General features: G+C 41.1%; 1 protein-coding gene across 3 annotated transcripts in view; it reads right to left on the bottom strand.

The window, feature by feature from the left end:
- The window catches only part of LOC102784814 (pre-B-cell leukemia transcription factor 1), a 63,420-nt gene extending 45,938 nt beyond the window's left edge, over window positions 1-17,482 (bottom strand). For 2 of the 3 annotated variants that reach the window (XM_006790498.3, XM_006790497.3), the window contains exons 1-2: window positions 16,778-17,482; window positions 15,868-15,941 (exon numbers count right to left, since the gene is read on the bottom strand). In XM_006790498.3, the coding sequence (XP_006790561.1) occupies window positions 15,868-15,941; window positions 16,778-16,965 (262 nt within the window). In that variant the 5' untranslated portion in view covers window positions 16,966-17,482. The remainder of the gene's footprint in view (window positions 1-15,867; window positions 15,942-16,777) is intronic. The other variant, XM_006790496.3, reaches the window with a different exon arrangement.
- Window positions 17,483-24,194: the final 6,712 nt, after the last annotated feature.

The following is a 24,194-nucleotide window of genomic DNA, read 5'->3' as shown; positions in this document are numbered from 1 at the left end:
CACAGCTCAATAACACGTCTGGCCTCGTTACGCTTATCACAATGACAACTAAATAAGCACAATTAGCAGTCACTCGGGCATCCACACTGCTGCCGATTTCACTCCCCAAATTATCCCGGAGATCCCGAATCTTAAAAAGCAACAATTCCTCATCAAGTGAGGCTTAATAATCACACACATCGAAAACCAAAAAGAAGGTTAAAGCAGCATGTCGACATCAGACACAGCTCTTGTGTTGTAGCATCAAACTCATTGCTGCGCCACAGAGGTGTTTTTGTCTTGTTGTTGGCTCATTTTTAATTAAAAGATTAAAAGTTCGTTTCTTTCTGGTGGTCAGGAAATCAAGGCTCTCTCAGTAACAAACTTAAAACAAACATAAACACACACAGACACATTCAAACCGTTTCCTCTCTCTCTCTCTCTTTTTCTCTCTCTGCAGCCTGCTTTAATTTGACACCTTGAGCTGGGGTAACTAGGTGGGGAGTGAGGAGCCGCAGAGGAATTCATTAGGCGCGCCACTGCAGGGTCCTGGCTCAGAGCGTTAATGACATTGGAGGATAGGGAAACGAGACAGCCCAGACGTAAAATGAAATAAACATGAGGACTGTCAGTTCTGACAGCACCAGCAAAGGGGACAGAGTCATTTGGGCCGGAGACCTTCAGCCCGGAAGATCAGACCAGACGGCTTATGGACCAAAACAATATTAGTGTGGGAGCACAATCATCCTCACCAGGCACTTAGATTAACACTGACAGATACTGTGTGTGTGTGTGTGTGTGTGTGTTTGCCTGCATTGATCTTTCAGGGTTTCGCTCTTCATATCATTAAAAATATCCATCACTTGGTGCTCCTGCAGCATTCAGATACACGACTGCAATTAAATTATTAATGTCACAGCAGCCCCCACCCACCCCAGCCCACCCCTTCACCTCCCACCACCACTGCCATACAAATGCACTCTTAATGTGGCTGCTGAAAGACATTAAATATACAGCAATCTTTGTCTGGCTTCACCCTGGATCAATTTAGATCACTACAAAAATAACACATGCAGGGGAAAAATAGAGATGCTGGCCGCATAGCATGAAGACACGAGAACGGGGATAGCACTCACTATTTCACGTCACTTCTTTGAATAAAAATGTCATGCACTGGCAGGTAGATCAGGAACAGAACAAGGACAAATTTGCTTCTAAAATGAGGCAACGTTACCATGTTTTTTTTAAGCTCTCTTTGTCTCTCAGCTTAAAAAAATCCAGAGAATAATTTTAAATGGTAAATGGACTGCTATTAATGCTTTTCCAGTCTTAACAACCCTCAAAGTGCTTTAAAACTACACATTCAGTATTCACACTGACTCACACACAGTACTTTATGCACTCACATGCTTTATTTATTGCACACACTTTTACGCCAGGGGAAATATAAGGTTTAGGATCTTTTCCAAGGACATTTCAACATACAAACTTGAGAAGCCCAGATAGACGGCCTGCTCTGCCTTCTGAGTTGCACCAACCGCAGGTCATTTTATGGCCATGTTCAAGGTGTACTAGACTCATGATCAGTGCTGACTCCACAGTCCGCTGAGCCCCCCCCCCAATCCTGCGTTTGTAACCATTATATTCCGATAATAAAAGAAATGTGCACTTGGCTCAGTCACGTCACGGCCAGCAGGGCTTGACTACTGCGCTACGTTGCTAGCTATCTAATGTTAAACGTCAAAGTAAATAAAAGAAAACTTGATGATAGTGAAAGTTACATTATTGAAGTGTCTCTCCTCACAGTTACGATTAGAGTAGCAGCTTATTTGAAAATTCAAAACATTAAATAATTACTTAAACTGAATAACACTCCTTCTCTTTGTATTGGCCCATAACATACAGAGATACTGGGATTTTCATCATATATGACTAGTGATTATAGCCTTGTGGAGAACTGCCATTGCATGGTCACGTCACATGGTCACATAGTTAAGTAGTTAAATGGAATAGAGCACCAGTGTGGAAATCGGTATTCCTGTATCTGACTAGTTTCTGAGCTAACATGCTAACAGAGCTCCTGCTAGGCTAGCTTGGTAGCTTTTAACCGACACTACCATATATTTAAGGTTTTCCCTCTTGATCATCAAATAACACATATTATCCTCACATCTCTGCTCATGTAAAGTTGGCAAAGCTCATTCATTTAGGTCCTTGGGGGTGCCAGTTCTCTCTGATTTAGAACAAAAATAAAGCCAAATATGTCAGTTTGTACTAATTTATTACATTAAATGAATATGTAAGAGTGTGAGCACACAGAGGGAGTACTTGTACACTTGTACATATGCTGGACCGATGGTGGATGATTGGAAAATCTTAACATAACGCCCAAACCTACACTGTAGTACAGTTACACAGTATTCTAAATGCTATTCCTGAAGCTTTGAAACCAAAGCTAGTCAGACTTCTCCATAGCTGCTTTTGGACAATTAAAAGAAAATCGTGTTATCAGCTGAAAGACCTGGACTCTACACAAAGAAACAACAATGCATACAAAGAAACGAGTAATTCTTTTCGAGCACGACCGAGTGCGGTCTGTGTTTGGAAGGCCTCTTCATAAGAGCCTTTTATCCTCGTTCCTCAAAGGACACAATAAAGCTGTCAGTCAGTGTGTCAGTCAGTCAGGACTCAGCCCCAGTCTGTAATGCTTTCGGACCGGGACAGTCTCCTCTGGTGGATGCTTCGTATCTGACACGAGCGCTCTCACACAGCTGATGGAGCTGCGGTCTCTTGCGATATGGCGACTGTGAATGGGTGGCACAGATGACCCTTCTTTCCAAGCTGCTCAGCTTCAAATATAAGGCTCTGTTGCAGCAGGCATCTGCCTCGACAAATGTGTGTGTGTGGGGGGAGAGGTGAAGGGAAGGGAGGGGGGGTACAGAGGGGGGAAGTTGCTGACACCTGTCTCTCCTAGGATGAACCCGCCTTTGTGACGTGGGAGCCTTGGTTGGCTGCCGGGACAGGCCCGAGACAGATATGACAGGGCCGCTGACAAGGGCCAGGCTGCACGCTGGGAGCAACACTGCAGTCCAACACAAACAAGACTCCTGCTCTCTTTGCTGGGCCTGCAGTGAGAGGCAGCTGAGAAGCTTCAGTCAGCGTGCACTGAAAGCAACGCTGGAATCTCAGCGCTGGTAATCAATGTTGCATGGATGAGCCTCTAAAACACAAACGCTGAACATCAAATGCGGCTTTAGCTGTGTTAGTGGCAAAGGATCCGTGCTTCTCTGAGACTTCAAACTCAACAGACAAAGGAGTGCTCTCCTCTGTGCTGGATCTGTTCGTTATGTCAGCCTCGCTTGGCACGGTTATGTATCTGAGCTCCATTCCAAAGCAGACGCCTCCTAATTGTTATCGGGTTTGTGTTGAGACAGTCTAAGCAGAGAGATGCTGATAAAAACTCCCCTGGAGCTGATGAGACTTCTCGCAAACAGCTGCAGAACTCAACAAGCTCTAGAAGTCAAGGTACAGTGGCGGGTGGGAAGGCAGCAGCAGCGCAAGTCGCCTTGCTCTCTGACCACAGTTAGAACGATATGACAAATCGGCCTAGTTTTTCTTTTAATTAATCATGCCTTGCTGACAGCTACCTGTGCCACACATCATCATTAGTCAGGAGGAGAGGAAGCCCCAGCCACATATAATAAGAGAGGAGGACACACCTCATTAACTAATTTTCCTCCATTTATTTTTTAAAGTAACAAAGCTATGATAGAAGCAATATTTACACCTGAATCTGATTTACCTTTTATTGTCTTTTACAGTGAGTCACATCACTCTGTCCTATTAATACTAGCGGACTATGCCACAGTTTTCACATGTTGTCTGACTGCAAGTTCGATGACCAGTATAATAAATCAGTATAAAACTGATTTTTATCAATAGTAACTGTTCTGTATTACAGCCCTGATTTTTAAATTCGTTAGATTAGCTAAAATAGGAAACTACTCTCAGGATTTTATCATTTTAAAAAACTTTTGAAGCATTCCAACATATCTTTTCTTTATATAATAAGCAATTATTCCACAGTCAATTCCTGGATTTTCCTGCTATATGGATTTTAGACAAACCTCTACATTAGCCACAATTAGCTGTATTTTGGTATTGGGATATTTATTTTTTAGACTAAAGTGAAATTGAAGTCAAACATTTCTCATAGAAATCCTATAAAACAAAACACCACAAATAGTGATAGAAGAAAAAAATATACCCTTGAATCGACTCCATCGCTATATACATCTAAAAATGATGCTATGCTTCTAAATTTAACCGAACCATTTATGCACCACTCGCCAAAAACCTGGGAAGACGATTTTACTGGACGTCTAAACAATAAGGGATTTGGTTAACCAGTGACCAAGGTTAAAGCAGCAGTTTCAAACCAAGTGGGTTTGCTGTGAGACACCATTCATCACCATGCTGCACTAGCATGTAGCAACAATACGTTTATACTGTCCAGGGGATAGATAACCTCACCATACAACACAGAATGAGCTATAACCCCATGAAATCCATAACATTACATGCATATGTGTGTAACCAGCAAACCAAGTCTTTATATTTAAAAATAAAAATGCTGCCATCAGTAATGCTACTCTGTGTATGAGGAGTAAATGTTGTGTGGCTGTTTAATCACAGTCGTTTCGCAACCAAATAAAACGTCAATCAAGTGTTGCATCAAAAAAAGATACATGATTTAAGCCAGACAATGGCTAGGTGTGACGTGGGCGTCTACTAAGCCTTCATTTTTAGATTTGAATGGACGTGTTTTTAAAGGGAACAACTGGCCAACCAGAAAACAACATCCAAAGACATCTGGTGCTTTGTGGGCAGCAACGTGATTTCTAGGAGAAACGGTTGCCCAAGTTGTAATAAGCTGTCAAAAAAAGCCCAAAATGGCTTGTATGTGCATCTTTGTATTTGGTCTGTTCAATTATTTAGACTCTCATCTGTTTGACTCCTTCCAGACTGAAAGAATGAATTTAATTAAAGGGCAAAACGCTGTCCACAGACCGCTCCACAGAAATGCACATGTGTGACAACAAAAGTCATTGTTCCAGTCTCTCACAGAGAGCTGATGCTGCCTCTCAGCACTGGGAAGCCTGCAGATGATTGACAGCTCCATCTTTATAGAGGCCATCCAACAAAAAGGCAGAAAGAGAGAGGCCAACCCCGCCCACTGAGCTGAAGGCGCTTGGAGACCAGTAGAGATAAAAAAATAAAATAAAAGCAAAATCAACCGTCTTAAAGGCAAACAAGAGAAGCATGGCACCTCTTTTAGATTCTCTTTAACGCTCGGTAATACTGATCCTCAACAACTTATAATTGGACTCATTGTTTATCACAGTCAGTCCAAGGTTTACCTTCCATGCAGACATTTTAACAGGCTTCCATATGTTGTCTAATCCACAGTGTTTGTCTTATTTTACCCATAAGGAGATAATTACCAGCTTCATAAGGCAATAAACAGCTTCTTACATCGAAGCTCTTGTACCCAAAGATCACGTATCCAGGATGCGGTAGGTACAAATAAACACAATCGAATCACTTCCATTTGCAAGGCAAAATATTTGAGGTGAGATAGACTGCATGAATTTGGAAAGAGGGTTGATGGATATCATCTACAACATTGGGGGGAAAAAAGCTGTTAGGGTAATAGCCTTCCTGAACTCACACAAATAAATGTTCCACAGCCTGTGCTGACACAGTTAAAAATGAAGAGAAATGTAGCAATGTAAAATTCTCTACAAGCTGTTAATATTTCATGAGTAGCCATTCTGACACTGTCAGTGCCTACCTAATTTGTATGGCACGCAAGGAGAGAGGAAGGGAAAGCTGGAGAAGGGAAGAAAAAAAAGAGGGAGAAGCGGATGGAAGTGGGAAGAAATAGAAGAAGATATAAGATAAAGGTGGAAAAGTGTCTCCAAAAAGATTTCAGTCTGCGCTGAGCTGGCTGACAGTGAATTTTTTGGAAGTCAGCATGGTACAAAGAACATTTGAAATGGCCCATTTAACAGCACCGTACTCCACTCCCAGCCGATGCCACCATTTGCATACTTCATATCAGATGAAGATGGATGGTGAAAATCAGTGTCACTGAGATGAGCGTTTTATCAAGGTTACACTATCCTCCAAACTCCTAAAACCTCTTTATCTCATCTCTGTTGTCGGAATATTAACTTATCAACACAATCTCTTTACAGCGGAGGCAGGAGCAGAGCGGATTTATCAGCTAGAAGAGCAATGACAGGTCGGCCAGTTGGCTGTTAGAAATACAGCTAACGATTATGTTGATTATCAATTATTATCCTGATGGTTTTTTTTATTTGGCTGATTAATTGTACAATTAAAAAAGGTGTAATGTTGGAATAACGGTGCAATAATACTGCTAGAATAAATAAGAAATTAATCCAGAAATGATTTGTCCCTGGTTGTTTTTTTTCCTGTTCTTTTAAAATTGGTTAGTAGGATTACCATAGGCTAATGGAAACTGCAATGACCCCTGCACCTGATGTTCTCCAAGAGGTCTGTCAGCGGTCTAACTTCAGGATCACTTTGTAAAATGTAACTTTGTACAAGACAAATTGCAACATTAAAATACTTCCTCTTATTAAGTTACCAACAGAGTCTGTCAGATAGCTTATTTTAGCTAGTTTTGTAGCATTTTCCAGTTATGCTTCTTGTATCTTGTAAAAACAGTAGACACTAAAGACCATTCTGAATTCCTTGGTAAAGAAAACCCAACTAAAACATAACATTAGTATTGGAATTACATAAAGCATATTCACGTTTCATATTCCTTTGGCAACGTTAGCATCACAGCTAAAGGTATGACGGAGCAACGGGATAAATATGGTTGAAATCTCATTTAGAAATGATTTATTTGGTATATTTATTAAAAACAAAAAGTGTAAAAAGTGAATTCATCTTCAGTTTTATACTATTAACTGTTCAATCAATTAAAATTTATTACATTTGTCACAAAGTTGTGTAGCTGTCACGGTGACAGTGTAATAAAACGAACGTGATTTAGCAAACTGGTTTAGTTTTATTAGAAATAAAAAACGTCTTTTATGCTGACTTCGTGTAAAATTCAAATATTAGCCTCGAGAATTAGGTGTACTTTGAATTTTAAAAAAACCTTTTGTGTTTTGTTTGAACTGAAAAACAATTTTAACATACAAATGTAACATTTCAGAGCTCAGTAGGTGCACGGCTTTAACAGAAGTGCTTATTGTCTCGCTTGGATGGAGCAGTGACCCCCTTGTAGAGTATTAATGAGCCCATTTCTCCTCCTCCAGACAATCCTGGCTCAAACAATGTTCACATCACAACCTTTCCAGCTCTGCAATCCATGTTTAGTGAAACATCATTATACTTTTCGCTGTCAGCCTACAGAAGCCTTCCCTTTGTGTGCATGATTAGCTGCTGGTTCCTCATTATAGAGGTGCAGATCCATTTCAAGCCTTTGTGACTCCCACCTTTACTTCAGTCCACTAGTCATAAAAATGTCATAGCAGCTATAGAACACACTGGCCACAGAGAGATCTAGCAGGAATCACACACTCAGGGCCAAATCCAACAGGGCAGACACGGCTGGTGGTCACACTTTAGAGGTCGGTAAGGAATCTCTGCATATGACTTTCCGCATGCTCACCCTTTCCAGCCTCCTGACACCAGTCTGAAAGTGACTTCAACCAAGAACACATCCTCCGCTCACTTCCCTGGTGTGATGTTGCACCGCAGAGAGAAAATGACAGACCATTTATAAAAACAGGAAGAGCAGCTAACTACAGTAAGCATAAGCTATTTCTGGAAGAGGATGTCTGCAAGTAACAAAGAGCTGTCAAACTCTAACAGGTCCACAGTGAAAAGAAATAAGTTGAAATAATTGCAATTAAAAAGCTATGTCAATGCAGAGAGACTTCACGTTTTACTTCTACGTTCCCACCTGCTGCGACCCCTGCTGATGCTGCAGACAATCACACTCCACGCTTTAAGTTTCCCTCCACGTCGCTGGTGTCGGTGCTGGGAAGGCATCCAAAGCCACAATACATTTCTGCTATGGAACATTTGTTTCCTTTCAGGGGGGCACAGGGCCCCAACATGCTCCTTCTACATTTTTCTGTCCTGCCACATTGCATGACAGTTTATTTTGGGAAGCGCAGGTTGGCACCTGAGACACAAAGCTGACAAAGCACTAGGTGTCACTTCAATGAGGCCAGTTGGTTCCATGACAATGCCTCTGGCCGTGCAGTCCTACAAGATGGACAACACTGCGCTGAATATCTTGGCAAAGTAGGAAAAGAGGAAAAGAGGCATCAGCTGTTTGCACAATTTCATCTTCAGAGGGGGATAAAGCAGCACGCAGATTCGAAATCTGAGGCTGTCGCAGTAGGGATTCCACCTCAGATTACTGGACATTAATAAAATCTGAACTGCTGTGATGGACTGTTCACCCGCTGAGTGTGTTTCCTTGGCTCCCACCCAATGCCTGCTGGGAATAGATCCAGCACATCCAGCTCCCTAAATAGGAACAAGTGGGTAAGACAATAGCTGGATGAATGAAAATCCAAATGGTTGTGAAAACAACGCACACAAAAAAGGACTGTAGATCTGAGGGAGGGGGTGGGGGTGGGGGGGTGTTTCAGCACCTTACTTGAGTGACAAATAAGGACCAACTGAGAAATTCTGGGTTGATGTCAGTGTTATATATAAATAAAATAAGCTTAGCCAATATCCAACGCCAAGGTCTATTTTTCCCATCTGTCTTTTTTGTTTTTGTTATAAACTTGAAACTTAAAGAAACTTATCATAAAGAAATAATTCTTTCACAGCTCACAGCTCATGGTTAAAAACTGGCCAATCAGCTTCAGATATAAATGATTCTCTGGTGATCATATTAACCTATGTCACATCTCCCAGGCACTAACTGGAATCACTCCAGTTGGGAACTGATTTGGATAATGTCTCGACCTGGAAGTGCTCGAGGTACAGCATCTGACAACCACATCAGCTAAATTAACATTAGTCCTATATATCCAGATATCAGGAAGTAATGTCAGGAATTATTTTTAAACTGGAATTTTTAAGTGCTCTGTTTACTGCTGATGGATTAACCAGAAATATCCATAACACTATCGGATCATGTAATAATTTTCAACAATTTTAACAGTCTCTAAAATTTAATGATGGTGAATCGTTACATCATCCAGATGTAGTTCTCCTCATTATTTCCTTCCTTTGGTTGAATTACTTTGTCTGTCCTCAAAACTTCAATTCCGACTGTGGAAAAATCGCTCTGCATGAATAAATACTAATATATACCAAAGCATCGGAATCACAAGAAGGAAAACGTTAAAATTTCCTTAAGTTGCAGCAGCATGAGCCTCAGTCAAGATATAATGTTTTCCATGTTTGCCCCATAGTTACAGTTAGGATATAGATGCTGTTTAATTTTGTTCATATTTCTTATTAATCGCCCCTGTGAGCGTGTTTTTATCATAGCTGGTGGAATGACAAAGAGTCGTGCAGCATCAGTGGAATTGTGACCTGCATTAGCTCGGCCAATTATGAGCCTTCACGGGACACTTATTGTTGCTGTGCGAGGCTGATGGTGGAGCTGAAAGAAGAGTCAGCAGATCCGAGTGCCAGTCACTGAAATCAAAGGGAAATTTACGACGTGCACGATAAGCTGTATGGATACTCGGAAAATGCACACGTGACACCTCGGAGTTCAGTTTACTGGTGGTGGGAAATCTAAAATACTACTTTCCAGCAAATGAAGTGCTGTATAAATACACAACTTGAGACGCGCACACATACACACTCCTGACTGAGCAGTGAATGAATATCCTGTTTCCCATAATGCAGTGGTGACTGAGTGCAGATAAGATTACCAACTGCTTCAAAAAGACACACGCGTACAAGAGCCCGCGTGCACGCGCTCATACGCTTGTACTGTAAAGTGACAGAGCAACTGCTTTGCTGTGTTAAATATCAGATGCAAATGAAAAGAGAAAATCTATCATGACTCTAATGTGGCCTGATAGGAGGGGGCGCACTCTTCTCTGAGGAGCCGAGCGGTGTGAGGAGGGTGATGTATGGAGGAGCTGGATGAGAGGTGAAAAGCGTAGCGAGACGGACGGAGGGAGGGGTGGATTGCTGGGAGGGAAGAGAGGAGGTAAGGGAGGGGGGGCAGGCAGTCCTGCCAGACTCCTGAGAGCCCAGGGCAAAAGTGGAATAAATGTTGATTAGTGTTGATTTTGTCCAACGAGCACCCGGCAACTGACAGTGGGACTAAGCTGCAGCGAAAGGGAACCATTAATCTTGGTCTGGTTTAAGTAGTGTATATTAATTTGTGTCATTTCCACTACGTGGAGAGAGGCCTCTCTCTCCCTCTCTCCTTCTTTTCTCCCTCCCTCCAGTGTTTGAAAGCTGTGGCAGTCGAGCCTCCTTCGTGGCGAACATACAGTGGAAGCCTGGAGGTGGCGTCTGCAAGTAGCAGCAGGGGAGAGTGGAGGAAATGAGATTCCAAACACTACATTATGGAAAATGAACTCCTGGGGGGTTGGTATGGCAACCACATTCGAATGTGCCATTGCATGTTCAATTTAACGTGCATAACAAATTTGTAGACTTGATTAAATTCGTAACATATTAAGGAGGCCAGTATAAAAAAAGGCAGAGCAAACCTGCAGGGACTGAGATTGCAAAGAGAGCCTTGATCGAGGTAAATGGCAGAACAGTGATATTTAGGCGCAGGAGTCGACATTCAGGTAAAAGATTGAGGCCCGCGCTCTTTTACAAGTCTGCTTGGATCTCGCCTTCAGTCTGTAATCTCCACACTGGCAGAGCTGCTGGGAGCTAAATGTAATTTTTTCTACAAACTGCATTCCAGTAGCCTTCAGCAGAGAGGAAGAAAATCATTCATCAGTTCAGGAAATTCAAAAATATAAAAACGATGTAGAGCTGCTGCTTCCTTTTCACAAGGATGAGAAGAGAAATGTGTCCTGGAAAAAAAATAGATCACTTTCCTTGTACGTGTGATGTCAGTGTTAATTACCAAATCGCAGCACACTAAGATTCCTATAATTAAGCTCCTTAATATGATTAACATGTATCAATTAGGCGACTGACAATTTGCATAATGTATAATGTAACCACATTGTTCTATACTGTAATGGTATTAGCTCGCCATTTACAATGCTGTCACTCGCTGATGATTCTGTGATTACGATTCTGCATCAAATGCAGCACCGGAAAAAAAAAGTCTGCCTTATGTTGGTTAATCAAAACACATTTTCCCCAGTCGTCGACATCCTCAGAGCAGAATTAGACTTCAGCTCTTCCTCTCTCTCAGTGGATGATTAAGCAGAGCGATTGGGGAAACAGCTGTGGCGGCGAGCTTGGCATTTCTCTCCTGCTGGATGCTGCTGTATCAGCACGGGGGAGGAAGGATAAGAGGGAGACAAAGGCTGCACGTATCTGCGTCCACCGGGAGACGATCACGAGAGGGGAGGCACGGCCCCGTGACATCCACCTCGACATGTAATACAGTACGCGGAAGGTAATGTGTACTGTTACTACCTGCTGCTTTGCACTTGCAGTGACTCCCAACAAGCCCTACAAATGCTTAATTGCTGCTGTAATGTGGCTATTTCATATATCAAGTCCATGTGTATCAGTTCGGTAACCTGAAAATAGAGCCTTCAGCTGTGCATTGCCACATTAGCATCTATCAGACAACTCCTTGTTTTTTTAACAACCTTCTAACATGTAATAGACCAAACTGTCAGTTTATCAGTCAGGTAGTCATTGATCTGTCAATTGCTTCATTTAGTGGACTGAAATGTGATCACAATTTTCCAGATTTTTTTCAAGAGGATGTGTTCAGATCTCTCTTATGCGGAAAACTGCAAAGACTCGTCAATTATTTGATTAATCAGCCGATGGAAATGTGTCGAGACCTGTTTAAAGTGATTGTTTGAGCATAAAAAAACAATAAATCGACAACTCTGTGTGCTCGCATGGGAGAATTTACTCCTTTTCTTGTTCTTAAATGACAGTAAATTGAATACTTTTTGGCTGATCCCATGAAACTGCATTAAGTCACTGATTTCTAATAAGTCACAAAGCTAACCAATTCATTAATAAACGGCCAATTACAAAAGCCATTTAGTGGCAAAAAAGCAAAAGATATTCCATTTATAAATGGATTCTCACGTCAGACATACTTGTATTGTTGCTTTAAAGGTGATTGATCACATATCAGTACCAGCGGTGATAGATTTTCTGTCAGCCATCTTACCAATTTTTAAGTATTGACCAGCGATTTCAGCACTGCACCAGCTGTATCACGTTTTAAAGGTTACATCATACCCAATCACCTCGAAGGCTGCTTCAAAGCGTTTCGCCAGTGACGTGCAGAGCTGAGCCGAGTTCAGCCTCTAATACAAATAGGCAGATGCCAAGCATCTGAATGGTCTGACAAGTCAATGTAGTGTAGGCTTCCACGCACCTTCCATAATCAGACCTCTGGCTCATTTCATCCTGTCAAACACTGCTCGGCTGCCCTCTATAAAACACCCTATTTTCACCCTTCAAAAAATAACATTACATCACTCGGCTAGTCATTTTTATAAATGGAGGATCCCCTAGGCTTGAAACCTTACACTACACAAACACGGGCCACGAGAAAGCTGGCCTTTTGTTGAGGTTGAGAGGAAAAAAATTAAACAGCAAGTCAGCGCAGCGCATTTACTGAGCAGCTCAGTCAAGGAGTGGTTTTGTTTGACACTGCCAGAGATTTACGATGTTGATGAAGTGTTTACAGAGGTCAAGGCGGCTCATTTTCCAAATCAGTTTGTCAAGCCTTTGCTTATCTAAAGAGGCATTTTCATCAATCATAAAAAAGTAAAGGAGAAGCCCAAGAAAAAACACAGCGCACCTTCAAAATACCTGTGATAAAGATACATTAATAGACAAATAAACAGCTCACTTGATATATTCACCTTTGACAGCCTGTTAATTTAAAGAAATCGGTTAGTGAGAGGTAAAGATTATATCGTCCAATGGCAGTGGAGTCCAACTGTTACGACATATTTTTGGAAAGTATCTATGTGAAACTACCAGAGCTCAGCGGCACAGCTAGGATGAGCACTAACACAGAGAAGCTGTGCTGCTTTTACCTTTGCTCCACATTTTAGATAAATACAGTCATATAATTAATATGCTCTATATATTTTATGCTTCGTCTCCTCTTATTAATGTATGATGCTGCGCACGCGCGCGCACACACACAGCATCAGGAAAACAGCATTCCTTTGAAGTAAAATAGACAGCCCAAATATGCCCGGAATGAATCTGGGTAAAGTCAGAGCCGCTGTCTGTCAAAAAAGGAAGAAAAAAAAAAACTAAAAACACTGGTTTAAATAAAGTGTTCCTTCCTCCTCTTTTTCCTCCCTGGTGTCGGTGTGCTATTGTGCTTGTTTATACTGCACAATATTTCTGTTGGCCATCGCTCACTTCTTCCCAGTAAAAATACACAGAGCAGGTCACAAGTTCAGGCCCTAGATCAGCACTGGCATTGTGTCCTGCAGGTGCTGTCAGCGGCTCCAGGGATGGAAAATATACACAAGCAAACAGCAGCTCTGTGGATACACACTGTCTCTGCACTCTGATGGTTACTGAGGACAAAGTTACAGCCGCACACTTGCAGCTCCGAGCAGTTGCTAAAGCTGCACGCTGAAATATGTAAAAGTGGCTCATACTGATTTAGTAGTAATTTCAATATTGAAATGTGAAGAACATCCAAGCAAAAAGGTGCGCCAAATAAAATGTAGTAAAAAGAACCAAATTTACACTTTACAGTAAACACTGAAGCACTTTTTAACATAAAAGCCAATTCAGCTACTTTGTTTTGCCAGTATAGCCTCAGATTTGTGTAAATGTACATTAAAAAAAATTCTTAACTTAAATTACATTACAATAAAAAAAGATATTAAACACTCAGTAATTCCACTACTTTAATTAGATTTCAAAAGAAGGGAAAACCACTAGATGGAGCAACAAGCTACGACTTTTTCACAACACAGCAGAGAAGCCTTTTACAGCTGAAATTCAAAAACTGACCCCAGAAATATTCATTCATAATATCACTCATCGTGTACAAATGCACACTGCTGGTCTCATCAAGAAAGGCAAATATTATTGAAAAGATTAAGTCAAAAGAGCGGGCACAACCTTTGTATAATGGCGCCTAATCTGTCAGTGACTTGATGTGTTACATGGAAGAAAGTGTTTTTCACACGCCATACTTTATTTACACTAAACTTGACTGCACAGCTGAGGTGTGAGAAAGGAGAAATACACGGTTACTCTTTGCTGTAGTAATCTCGGAGTTTTATTTCTATTGTGGAAAGAATGAAAACATTTAAAGTGTATCCGAATTAGTAGAAACTGCATAAATGTTTCTTTCTAAACTAGAACAAAGCTGACTGGATAAAATGAAAAAAACTACAATAACATGACAAGCACCAGATCTCCAGCACACAGCTCCTTATGCTGCACCTTGTATTTATAGGTTACCAGCTGAAAGCGAAAACAAAAGGGAGTGCAGGCAGGAAGGGGTCCAAGTTACTTTGTACTCTCAGAAGAGCCGAACTTTAGATGAACTCCGAGAAGCGCCAGGGAGTAAAACACTATGCATAACTGTGTCACTCCCCTTCGATAAAACCTACCAAGACAACAAAACTGAGAGTGAACCAGCAGGCTTCAAAAGGCCCCCCTGCTCTCTCCTGAGGCAGTGGCCGATTCAAGATAAACTGCCACGCTTGTGGGGGGGGTGAGCAGCGAGGTGATCTTCAATGAAAGCCTCAATGAAAACATCCATGAAAGCACCAAGCGAGGGTGGGATCACACACACGAGAAACAACACAAACAGCACCAATCACCGCTACCACAAAGGTCAAGTATAAGCAAGTGCAACTTTGGAGACAATGAAACAATATCTTCTCCCCCCCTTCCATTTGATGTCATGTACTAATGAGTGGGAAACACACAGAAACCCTGGCTCTTGCTGCCATGGTTTTGGCAACTCGGTATCTCAACGATGTAAGTTTGCAAGAGTCCTAAAGCACATCGGTGTAAAGACAAGGAAATAAAAGACGAGGTGCACGCTATCAAGCTGAAGTGCACTGAATTCTCTCTGTGCCAATTTCAAAAATGTCACAGGGAGAATGATTTGGAAACATGACTTACGCCTCCTATGTTACGTTATTTCTCTCCTAGCAATTATTCTGCTGACATGCTCTCTCACAACTGCTTTAATAGAGAGACACAATACATAATAGAAAGAGACGTATTCAGCAGACTTGACAGTTAACTCACAAGGGGAGACATCAACGTGCTTGTGACAATTTTTGCTCAATACTCTCTATTATTCCACAATAGCATCAAAAAAGAACCTCATTCATATTTTGACACAATAATTGATAAGGACTGTTGGAGGTAATTGTCCACAGTTCCTATTGTGAAACCGCTAAAACACGCAGACTTTGGCGCTACACGAGGAAACACATGTCTTACATGTCACTGAAATTTATATGGTGAATTGTGTTGTGACTGAATCGAGCCTTCCAACGTGAATTTGAGCCTCAATAGCAAATTAGACTCTGGTGATAAGGAGAGCAGGTACTGTGCCTCTGTGGGTTTTTCAGCTACTTAATAATACAGTGTGTGCACTTTTGAATTCCCTTCACCTGCGTGAGGATATTTGGAGGCAGCGACAGAGCAGTGGTACACACTCCTGCGAAATCAGTATGAACATACCTGTTTTTTCTTTGATTTCACACAAGACATTGAAAAGAGCTGGCTTCATTCTGTGACAGTTCAGAGCGTGTTTCCTGAAACAGAAAAGTGGCTTTATGAGCAAACCACAGCAAGGAAAAGCATAGATTTTATCTTGTGTTAAATTACTGATTAGAAACTACCGATTTAACTAATTTAACAGTTAAACGCTGCAGAGCAATTACAGGGGGAAAAGTAAATTATTAACAGCTGTATGTGTACACATGTGCTATAAACCCATTGATAGTTACCTTTATGGACGCTCCAATATTTACACTAAGAAAATAAAATTATATCATTATAGTTCATCAATTTAAAAAAAAAACAAAAAACAAAAACAAAGATTTTTTTTAATGCATAACTTCATCTTCGCTGAATTTAAGGCGGAACACACAAGATGGATGAAATCCTGAATTATGTATCACAAGTAAGAAAGTTGCTCTGCATTTGCTGTGAACTGCACAACACTCCAGAGACAGCGCGGGCTGTTACTCGCTTTCTCCATTTCATATTTAGAAATAAATGATGAGCTTTATCTGAGTGCACTAATAAAAGCAGCTTGACTGCGCTAAAGTAAAAGTGTTTTAAAAATACCCTCAGTGGGCGACACGTTGCCATATTCGCACACTTTAATTTTCTGCTGAAGCGCGGCTGTCGAGTTATTTTAATTGGAGCAAAATCGGTTGTGTCGGCTTTTGCACAGAAACGCACCGCCTTTACGTTTCTACTTTCATCTTCGCCGTAGCGCTTAGGAAATTTGGAAATGTCCGCGCATATATTTAGAATTTGTTTTTTTTATTTTTAATTTTACCATCTTTTAATTTTAGTTATTTTTTTTTTATCTACTTTGCCGCCGCCGTCTCTTGACAGCGAACCAGCGTGTGTCCTTTACCTGGCTTGGGCTTCATCCAGACTTTGATCCGTGATGGTCATAATTTGCTGTAAAATGTCTCCAATGTCCTGCTTTCTTCCGTCACCGTCCGTTCCTCCGGTGCCTTCTTGCATATGCTGCGGCAGGCCGGGGTGCCCTGCCATGCCTACCCCCGTGTGAGAGTGCATCAACCTCGGCTGCTCGTCCATCTCTTCTTCTTCTTCTTCTTCTCCCCTCTTATCTAATTCTCTGTGCTACTCTCGCTGCTGAAATCCTGCAAAAATACATAAAAGAAAAAAAGGAGGGAGGGAGGTAAAAAATAAAAATAAAAAAAATCCCGATAACTGCGCCGCACACCCGGGTTTTTCCTCGCTGGAACGGTCAGTGGCGCTCAGGAAAAAAGGGGGTTTCGGAGAGGAAAGCGGAGAAACGAGCCCTCCTGCTCTCTGGCTGTCTCTCTCTCCCTCTCTCAGCTGGTCGGGGTTGAATGTGAAATCTGATCTGAACTGCTGCTGCCTTCACTGGAGTAGGATATGCGTAAAAGAGACAGGCAGCCGCTTTCTACTACTAAACATGCGCGTTTTCTTGTAATGTCGCGCAGAGATCCAAACCCCCCTCTCCCTGCTAAATTACCCCCCAAAAAGTGGCTGTGAGAAACACGAAGTGTGGGTTTATTTCACTCACTCCATCCCCTTGCTTTTGTCATGTAAGCTATAGTAGAAGCTGGGCAGGCAGCAACATAGCAAAGAGCATGAGAGTCAGACTCCGCCTACGCGACATGATTGGGAATATACTGTAAGACCATTTAGCCCCACCTTGAGGTGCCTCTCGTGAAACGTCTATCATTGGACTGTAAGAGTGGGATTCAGTGGAGAAGCTGGAAGATGTGGTTGCTGCCTTACAACCACGGAGACTCTAAGGACCCGCAGTGATGGATAGAGCCTGAACTCCAAATAAATAATAAGAGGTCTGCTTTAGCCTCTCCTTCTGACCTCAACAAGAGCCCCATCTGGCCCCGTGGAGACCATTTCATCTCCATGCTGTGCCAAGATAAGGGGCACCAATCAAAACTATTGGCCAGCCTTCTCATTTGTTATAAATATTAGATAGATAATGTGCATAAAGATTTACGACTAGAAAAATCCATCTACTGATGAGACACATTATGAAAAACACCTTTCTGATGTCATTAATATTTCATTTTGATATCAGAAACTGACTTCCCAGTCAGACATGCTTGTTTTGTTGCAGTAGGCACAGCGACTTTGTTCATTCATTTTCAGGTATGTTGCAGGGCTCCGCTTGGCTGACTTTGGCAGGGTCCTCCTAATGTAAGGCGGTGACCCATGTTGCGCAGCCAAGCAGCAAGGCCTGAGTGTGTCTGGCCAGGCTGAAAAGTGCCCTTCAGGCCCAGTGCTGCCTCACTGCTGCTGCTTCCCTCCACCACTGAGAGTCTTTCAGAGGGAAGAGAGAAGAAGGAGGCAGAGGAGGAGGGGCAAAAAGAGCTCCAGAGTGGAACTAAAGTAAGGACAGTGCTGTGCAAATCACTGGCCTGGATGTATACATGTGTGACACACATAAAATGGAGCGTATTTTAATACATAAGAGTGTCTTGGTGTTTTATTACAAGCAGAGTTAAAAGACAACTACCTGCAAACTCATCTCCACTCTGAATTCAATTCAGCATGAAACATTTCTGCAAATCTTTGCAAACAATGTGCACTTGAGCCAGTGCATTAGTGGACCGACCAACACATGTCGTATAAAAAAAAAACAACCTGAAGCCTGCATGAATACATTGCATTATCATCAGTATGTTAAAAGTAGTGTTTTCTCAAAATTTTAAAATAAAAAAATTGCATTGAGGTCATTCAAATGCATTCTAAATAGATTTTTCTTCATAAAACATTTGCAAAGAAAAACCTTACTGACCATTTAGGAAAGCATGTGGTGTTCGTATGTCCATCTTTGGTCTTCAGCGGTCTTTTTCAGCCATTTGACAGCTTTGACAGCTATATATGTATAGTATTAATAAACATGAATAGCTGCCATCAGCCATTAGTTATGAAGAGGTGGTTTTTGCATTTTGGCTGGTCATCTCAGTTTTTTGGAGCCAGAAATGAACATATTTGAATGAGAAAAGCTATTTTTATTTTTTTTACTTTTCCCCAAAATCTATTTTTTAAAAAGGATTTTCTCCTGAAAGTTACATATATGTCTTCCACTATCTTTGCTGTGCCGGCTGCAGCCATGTGTGTATGCTTAACTTTCAGTCAAAGTAGCCACAACCATAATAATTCATAACGTAAAAGGACAGTTCACCCTCCAGTGGAATTTATATAATATTCCTCAGGTTTGTAGTGTTGTGTATACATCTACACTGTTTGATTCGACCTGGCCAGTTTTGGATTTATCTGCTGCCTCTACTTCATATAATGGAATTATAGTTCTAACAAATAAAAACCTAAAAAACAATGTCTCTCCAAAAGTCATGATGTGTGCCAAAAAAACAAAAAACGTACATTGTGTAGTCAGTTATACACATATTTATTTACACTCTATATCTAATCATTTTGAAATAAGGATGTAAAATTATAGACTTGTTTATTATTTATTTGTTTTTTGGAGCCAGCCGTAAGTGGCTATTTGAGGAACAGCAGTTTTTGGCATCACATGTTGGTTTCAATTTTCAGCCCTGGCGTTTGCTGCGCGTACATGCACAGCTTGTACAGCTGTGTGTGTGTGTGTGTGTGTGTGCATGAGAACAAACAAAACTGGAATTTATGTAAAAATACACTGACCCCCCATAGTGCTACTAGTAATCAAAAACTAAATTTGGCTCCTTTTAAATATTCACTACAAAATCTCCACAAATCAGGACTGGAATTAAAACGCACTCACACACAAACTAGATAATCAGATAATACTTAAACTCAGACAGTCACAATTGATAGGACAGCTTGATTCAAAGTGCCTATTCAGAACACACCCATTTAACTGAACAACACAGTTTTAGCTCTGGCAGACAGCTGTGGACTTGTGTAGGAGACCATGGATAATAGAAAGAAGCTGAATGAGAAAATAGGTCTTCGGGGCATTTTAATGTTAATTTATTTTTGAAATGCCACCACATGTAAATGCATCATGCTGGAAATTTGAAAGCCTGATAAGTGATGGATGTAATAAAAGTGTCTATTTTATTCGTCTTATTAAGGCTGTTTCATCGTAAAAACACTTCCTGAATGATATTAAACTATTTAAAAATCATCAGGCTGCAAATTTTTCTCCCTCTCAAATCAAAATATACAAAGTGGAATGCACCCATTGGAATTCCTTTGTACAACCATTAGCATATTTGAGCTTGAGGTGTAGTGGCAGTGACATCTCAGACTCTCTTCCAAAGCCTCAGGTGGAGCTGCAGTGCAATCCTGGAGCTAGGAGCTCTCCCTGTAGGAGCTCCCTTGAAGCACCAGCTATGTAAATTGGGAGCAGAATATGTATGATGGATAATAGTACGTGTGGTAAGTTTCCTTGCCATCTGCTCAGTAGTAGAATAATGAGAATACCTGAGGGGGTCTCTGTTACACCAACATCCATATGACTCCCCAACATCTGCTAAGTTATGTTAGCAGGGCATTTAGAAATCTAAATATATGCTGATACTTTCAGGCTACATGGCAAAGCAAACAAATCACAGAGCTGGCAGTGATCTTCTTCCATTTATTGCCAGGCTGACACACGATCAGCTACACACTAGTGATGAAACAGGAAATGCTAATAGATGTCCTGTAAAATGCTTAATTTTCAGCAGAGATGTAAGCAGTGTATTATGGAGTGCTGAGCCGAATGAATGAATTTTTCCATACCAGAGTGCCATCGACCCTAGTGGGATTCTGTGAAGCCATCACAGCTATTAAAAGTAACAAAGGCAGACTCTAACAGTGGTGGCAAATGTAACGCTCAGGTGTAGGACATGACAGCAGCTTCAGCTCTGACACCTCTGCTCTGCAGATCCTCAGGAGCACCAGCAAAGGACAAAACCAGACATAAAAACAGCTTAAATAATGTGATGTTATTAAACTAATAAATAAAAAAGGAACATATTTTTGTTTTCTGTATTTACTTTTTTTAAAAACAAAAATGAAAGCTGTACACCATCAAACCAGATCAAACCCGTTTAGGACCATAGACTCCTTTGTCACCAAAACACTATCACAAGCTACAGAAATGTCTTGACCATGGAACCTCAGTCCAATGGTTGGTTCATAAAGTATCCTCAGCCTTTGGATTTTGCACAGTTTATATAATGGTTAAAACGGTTAGAAATGATAAATGGTTAGAAATACTATCTTCAGATGTTCTGTGAGGTTTAACTCTGGATTATAGCTGGGTCACTCAAGAACAGCAGGAAAATTGACCCAAAGACATTTCCAAGCTGTCTTGGTCATGATTACACTCAAATGTGGACCATCTGCGCAATCTCACACTGTCTGCGCTGCTGAGCAGACTTTCTTCTTTCTTTTTCTGGCTTTCCAGTTATTAGTCTGTGTTTATCCTGCACTCAGTATGACCAGTTTCCCTACCACCACCACTGACCAGTACCTCCATAGCATTATGCTACCACCAGCATGCTTCAATCTAGAGGCAACATGGCATTAGGTGGAGTCTGGTGTTATTTGTTAACAAAAGTTTTAGTTCAAGCCCACCTCAAAATCATTGTTCTAAAGCTCTTGGCATTCCCGTAATACACTTAGAAATTCCCAACAGGTTGTCATTTGTCTTTTACTTAGATTTGCTTTTGTCTGTTTGCACTACCTGGATGAGGAAGTGCTGCAGAGATGCACATCTTTCCAGCGGGTCCTATTGTCTCTGACTTTTTAAGCAGTGGGTGACCTTTAAGTTCTTGCTCACCTCCATGATCAAGGACCTGTCTACTTGGTGGTTCAGACAACTGTCTCTAGAAAGAACCCTGATGGTTCTAACTTCTTGCATTTCATAAGTACCGAGGCCACCATGCTCAAAGCCCTGATCTATGCCTCACCACTCCTTCTACAGAAAGGTCTACAGAGAGTTCCTTATCAATGGCTTAGATTTTATTCTGACATGCAGGGTGAATTGTAGCACCTTGTATACACACACAGGCTTAGCTTCCTAAACTAGAAGTCAACTTCAGAGTGTGCATCTTCTTTCCTTGTTTTTAGAGAAAGTGATTTGAAGCCACATCAAAATTTAACGGGTTCTTCTTTTGTCAATATATCACCTCTCCACCATGTTTCATGAAATTTGGTTGGGTAGTTCTAGCAGTAATCTTTCTGACATACAGTGAAATAACAATGTTTACATGTTGCCACTGGTGGCCAGTTCCATTCTACACATAATTCATTATCACAAGAATAATTAAAGGAAACAGGATGAACTTGATGACAATTTAGAGTATTAGTATCCGATTGTTCTTTTTTAATTAGAAATTTTGAGAAATTTGAAATTTAGAGATTCATAAAAGCATGCGTTAAAATTCTTACAGATTTGGAATAGCCTTTTTAAAAACTCAGACATTCAACAGGCCTCAGAAACCTCCACAGGAGAAGCACAGAGGGCGAATGGAGGACGAAGCAGGACAAGCAGCCAGAGGTGGGCTGGTTTCCATGGCACCTGAGAGAGAGACCTTTCTGCTCCAGGCCCTGGGTCACATCATGTGATGAGGTTGTGCAGATAAATCCTCCCTTTCATCCTGCACAGCTTTTAGGCTGTGTGGAGGCAGCTCTAATGGAACAGATTCAAACACATAACCCTCTCGCTGATTCTAACACACGTTGATTCGGACAACTGCGAGGCCACAAGAATGTAAAAAAGTTACTGCAGTTGGCTTTTCATCATTATTATCTGTTTTGTTTTATTCCTAATAAATGAAAGATTTGCCTCTGTGTAACACTTCTGAGTTACTATGGGTGCAAGTGTAATGGCATGTTAATTATACCACGAGTGACCTGGCAAGTAGCACTAACAGCCCTAAATGCATTCACTTTATGAGAGAATATAAAGTGAGACTGTAAGACTGACGTTTTCCAAACAATGCCTCTGCATCTTAAGACATATTGATGTGGAGAGAATAAAAACGATGTAGTCTTCTAAAGATGCAGACGATAAAATGGACAACAAAGTGTAAGGGCTGGGTAGCTTTAAAAAACAGCACGTTTTTAATTGTTGTTAACATTATTACTAGAATAAGAAATGTGGCGGAGAGCTTAGTCTTTGGGTTTTGCGCAGACTCTGTTTCTTGCTGCTGAGTGAGAGTGAGCATTAGAGGAAGATCCATGGCACAAGCTGGTTTGAGCAGAGTGAACACCAGTGGAGTACATTCGGGAGGAGGTCTGAATGGATCAATACATCACAGAACAAAGGGGAACTGTGCTTCAGCAGGGGCCCCAGAACAAGACAGGCCCATTGCTCAACTACTGTCACTGTAGTGTATCACAGGCATCTCACATGCACCTTTTCAGAGCTCGAGCCTCTGGTTACAGACTGGGGATAAAGATAGATGTGAGAATGGGTGGATAAACAGCGGAAACCTGGGACACAACCAGCAGATTGACAGACAAACTACTCCATGACAAACAAACTCAAGTCAACACACACAAATCTCCTTCCAATAAAGTTGGGAAATCAAATCAATTGTAAATAACAACCTACTTGGTTTCCTAAGATCAAAGACAACAAAGACATTTTCTTTTTCTTTTTAATAATATCTGAATTCGATGCCAGCAGCATATTTGTTTTTCCTTTTTGTAAAGCTGTAACAGTGGAATTTTTCCCACTAACTTGTGGCTATAGGTTTTATAAGATTCTTTGAATTGATATTTTATTATCGAGGTAGTAGAGGGGCTCAGTCATTAGCACTCTGTCTCCTCACAGTGAGTGGGTTCTGGGTGCAAATCCAGGGTCTTTCTGTGCTGAGTTTGCATGTTGCTTCTGTGCTTGTTTCTCTGGGAGCCCTGACTTCTCCCATGGTTGGACAAATATGTTAAGTTAATGCTTCCTTGTTCAAATAACTATAAAAAGTTAATGGTGAACTGGACTTTACGCCGCTTTAAGCGAATCGTAAAGTGATTTACGAGCCAGCTGGACACGTTTGCAAAAGAAACTCTTAATATCATGAGTTACCCTTCCTGTTTAAATAAACACTCTTTTCCTAAATTCTAAAATTTGTGGTGAACTCCTCCCCATCCTAATTTCTGAAATACTCTCTGTCAGGCTTTTTTAAAATACCCAATCATGTTAACTACCCATTGCCTTATTAGCTGTGATATGCTCCACCTTTTTTTTTTTAGTGTTCTGTCATTGGAAGTAGATTACCAGCATCTATTCTTAAATTTTCTCACTTTCAACATTTGATCTGCAAAGCTATTTTCCAGTTGAATATAGGTTTTAATATTTTTTT

The sequence above is a fragment of the Neolamprologus brichardi genome, chromosome 23 (genome assembly GCF_056152115.1).
Source record: "Neolamprologus brichardi isolate AB-2024 chromosome 23, ASM5615211v1, whole genome shotgun sequence".
NCBI lineage: Eukaryota > Metazoa > Chordata > Actinopteri > Cichliformes > Cichlidae > Neolamprologus > Neolamprologus brichardi.
This window is presented reverse-complemented; position numbering and strand designations above follow the sequence as displayed.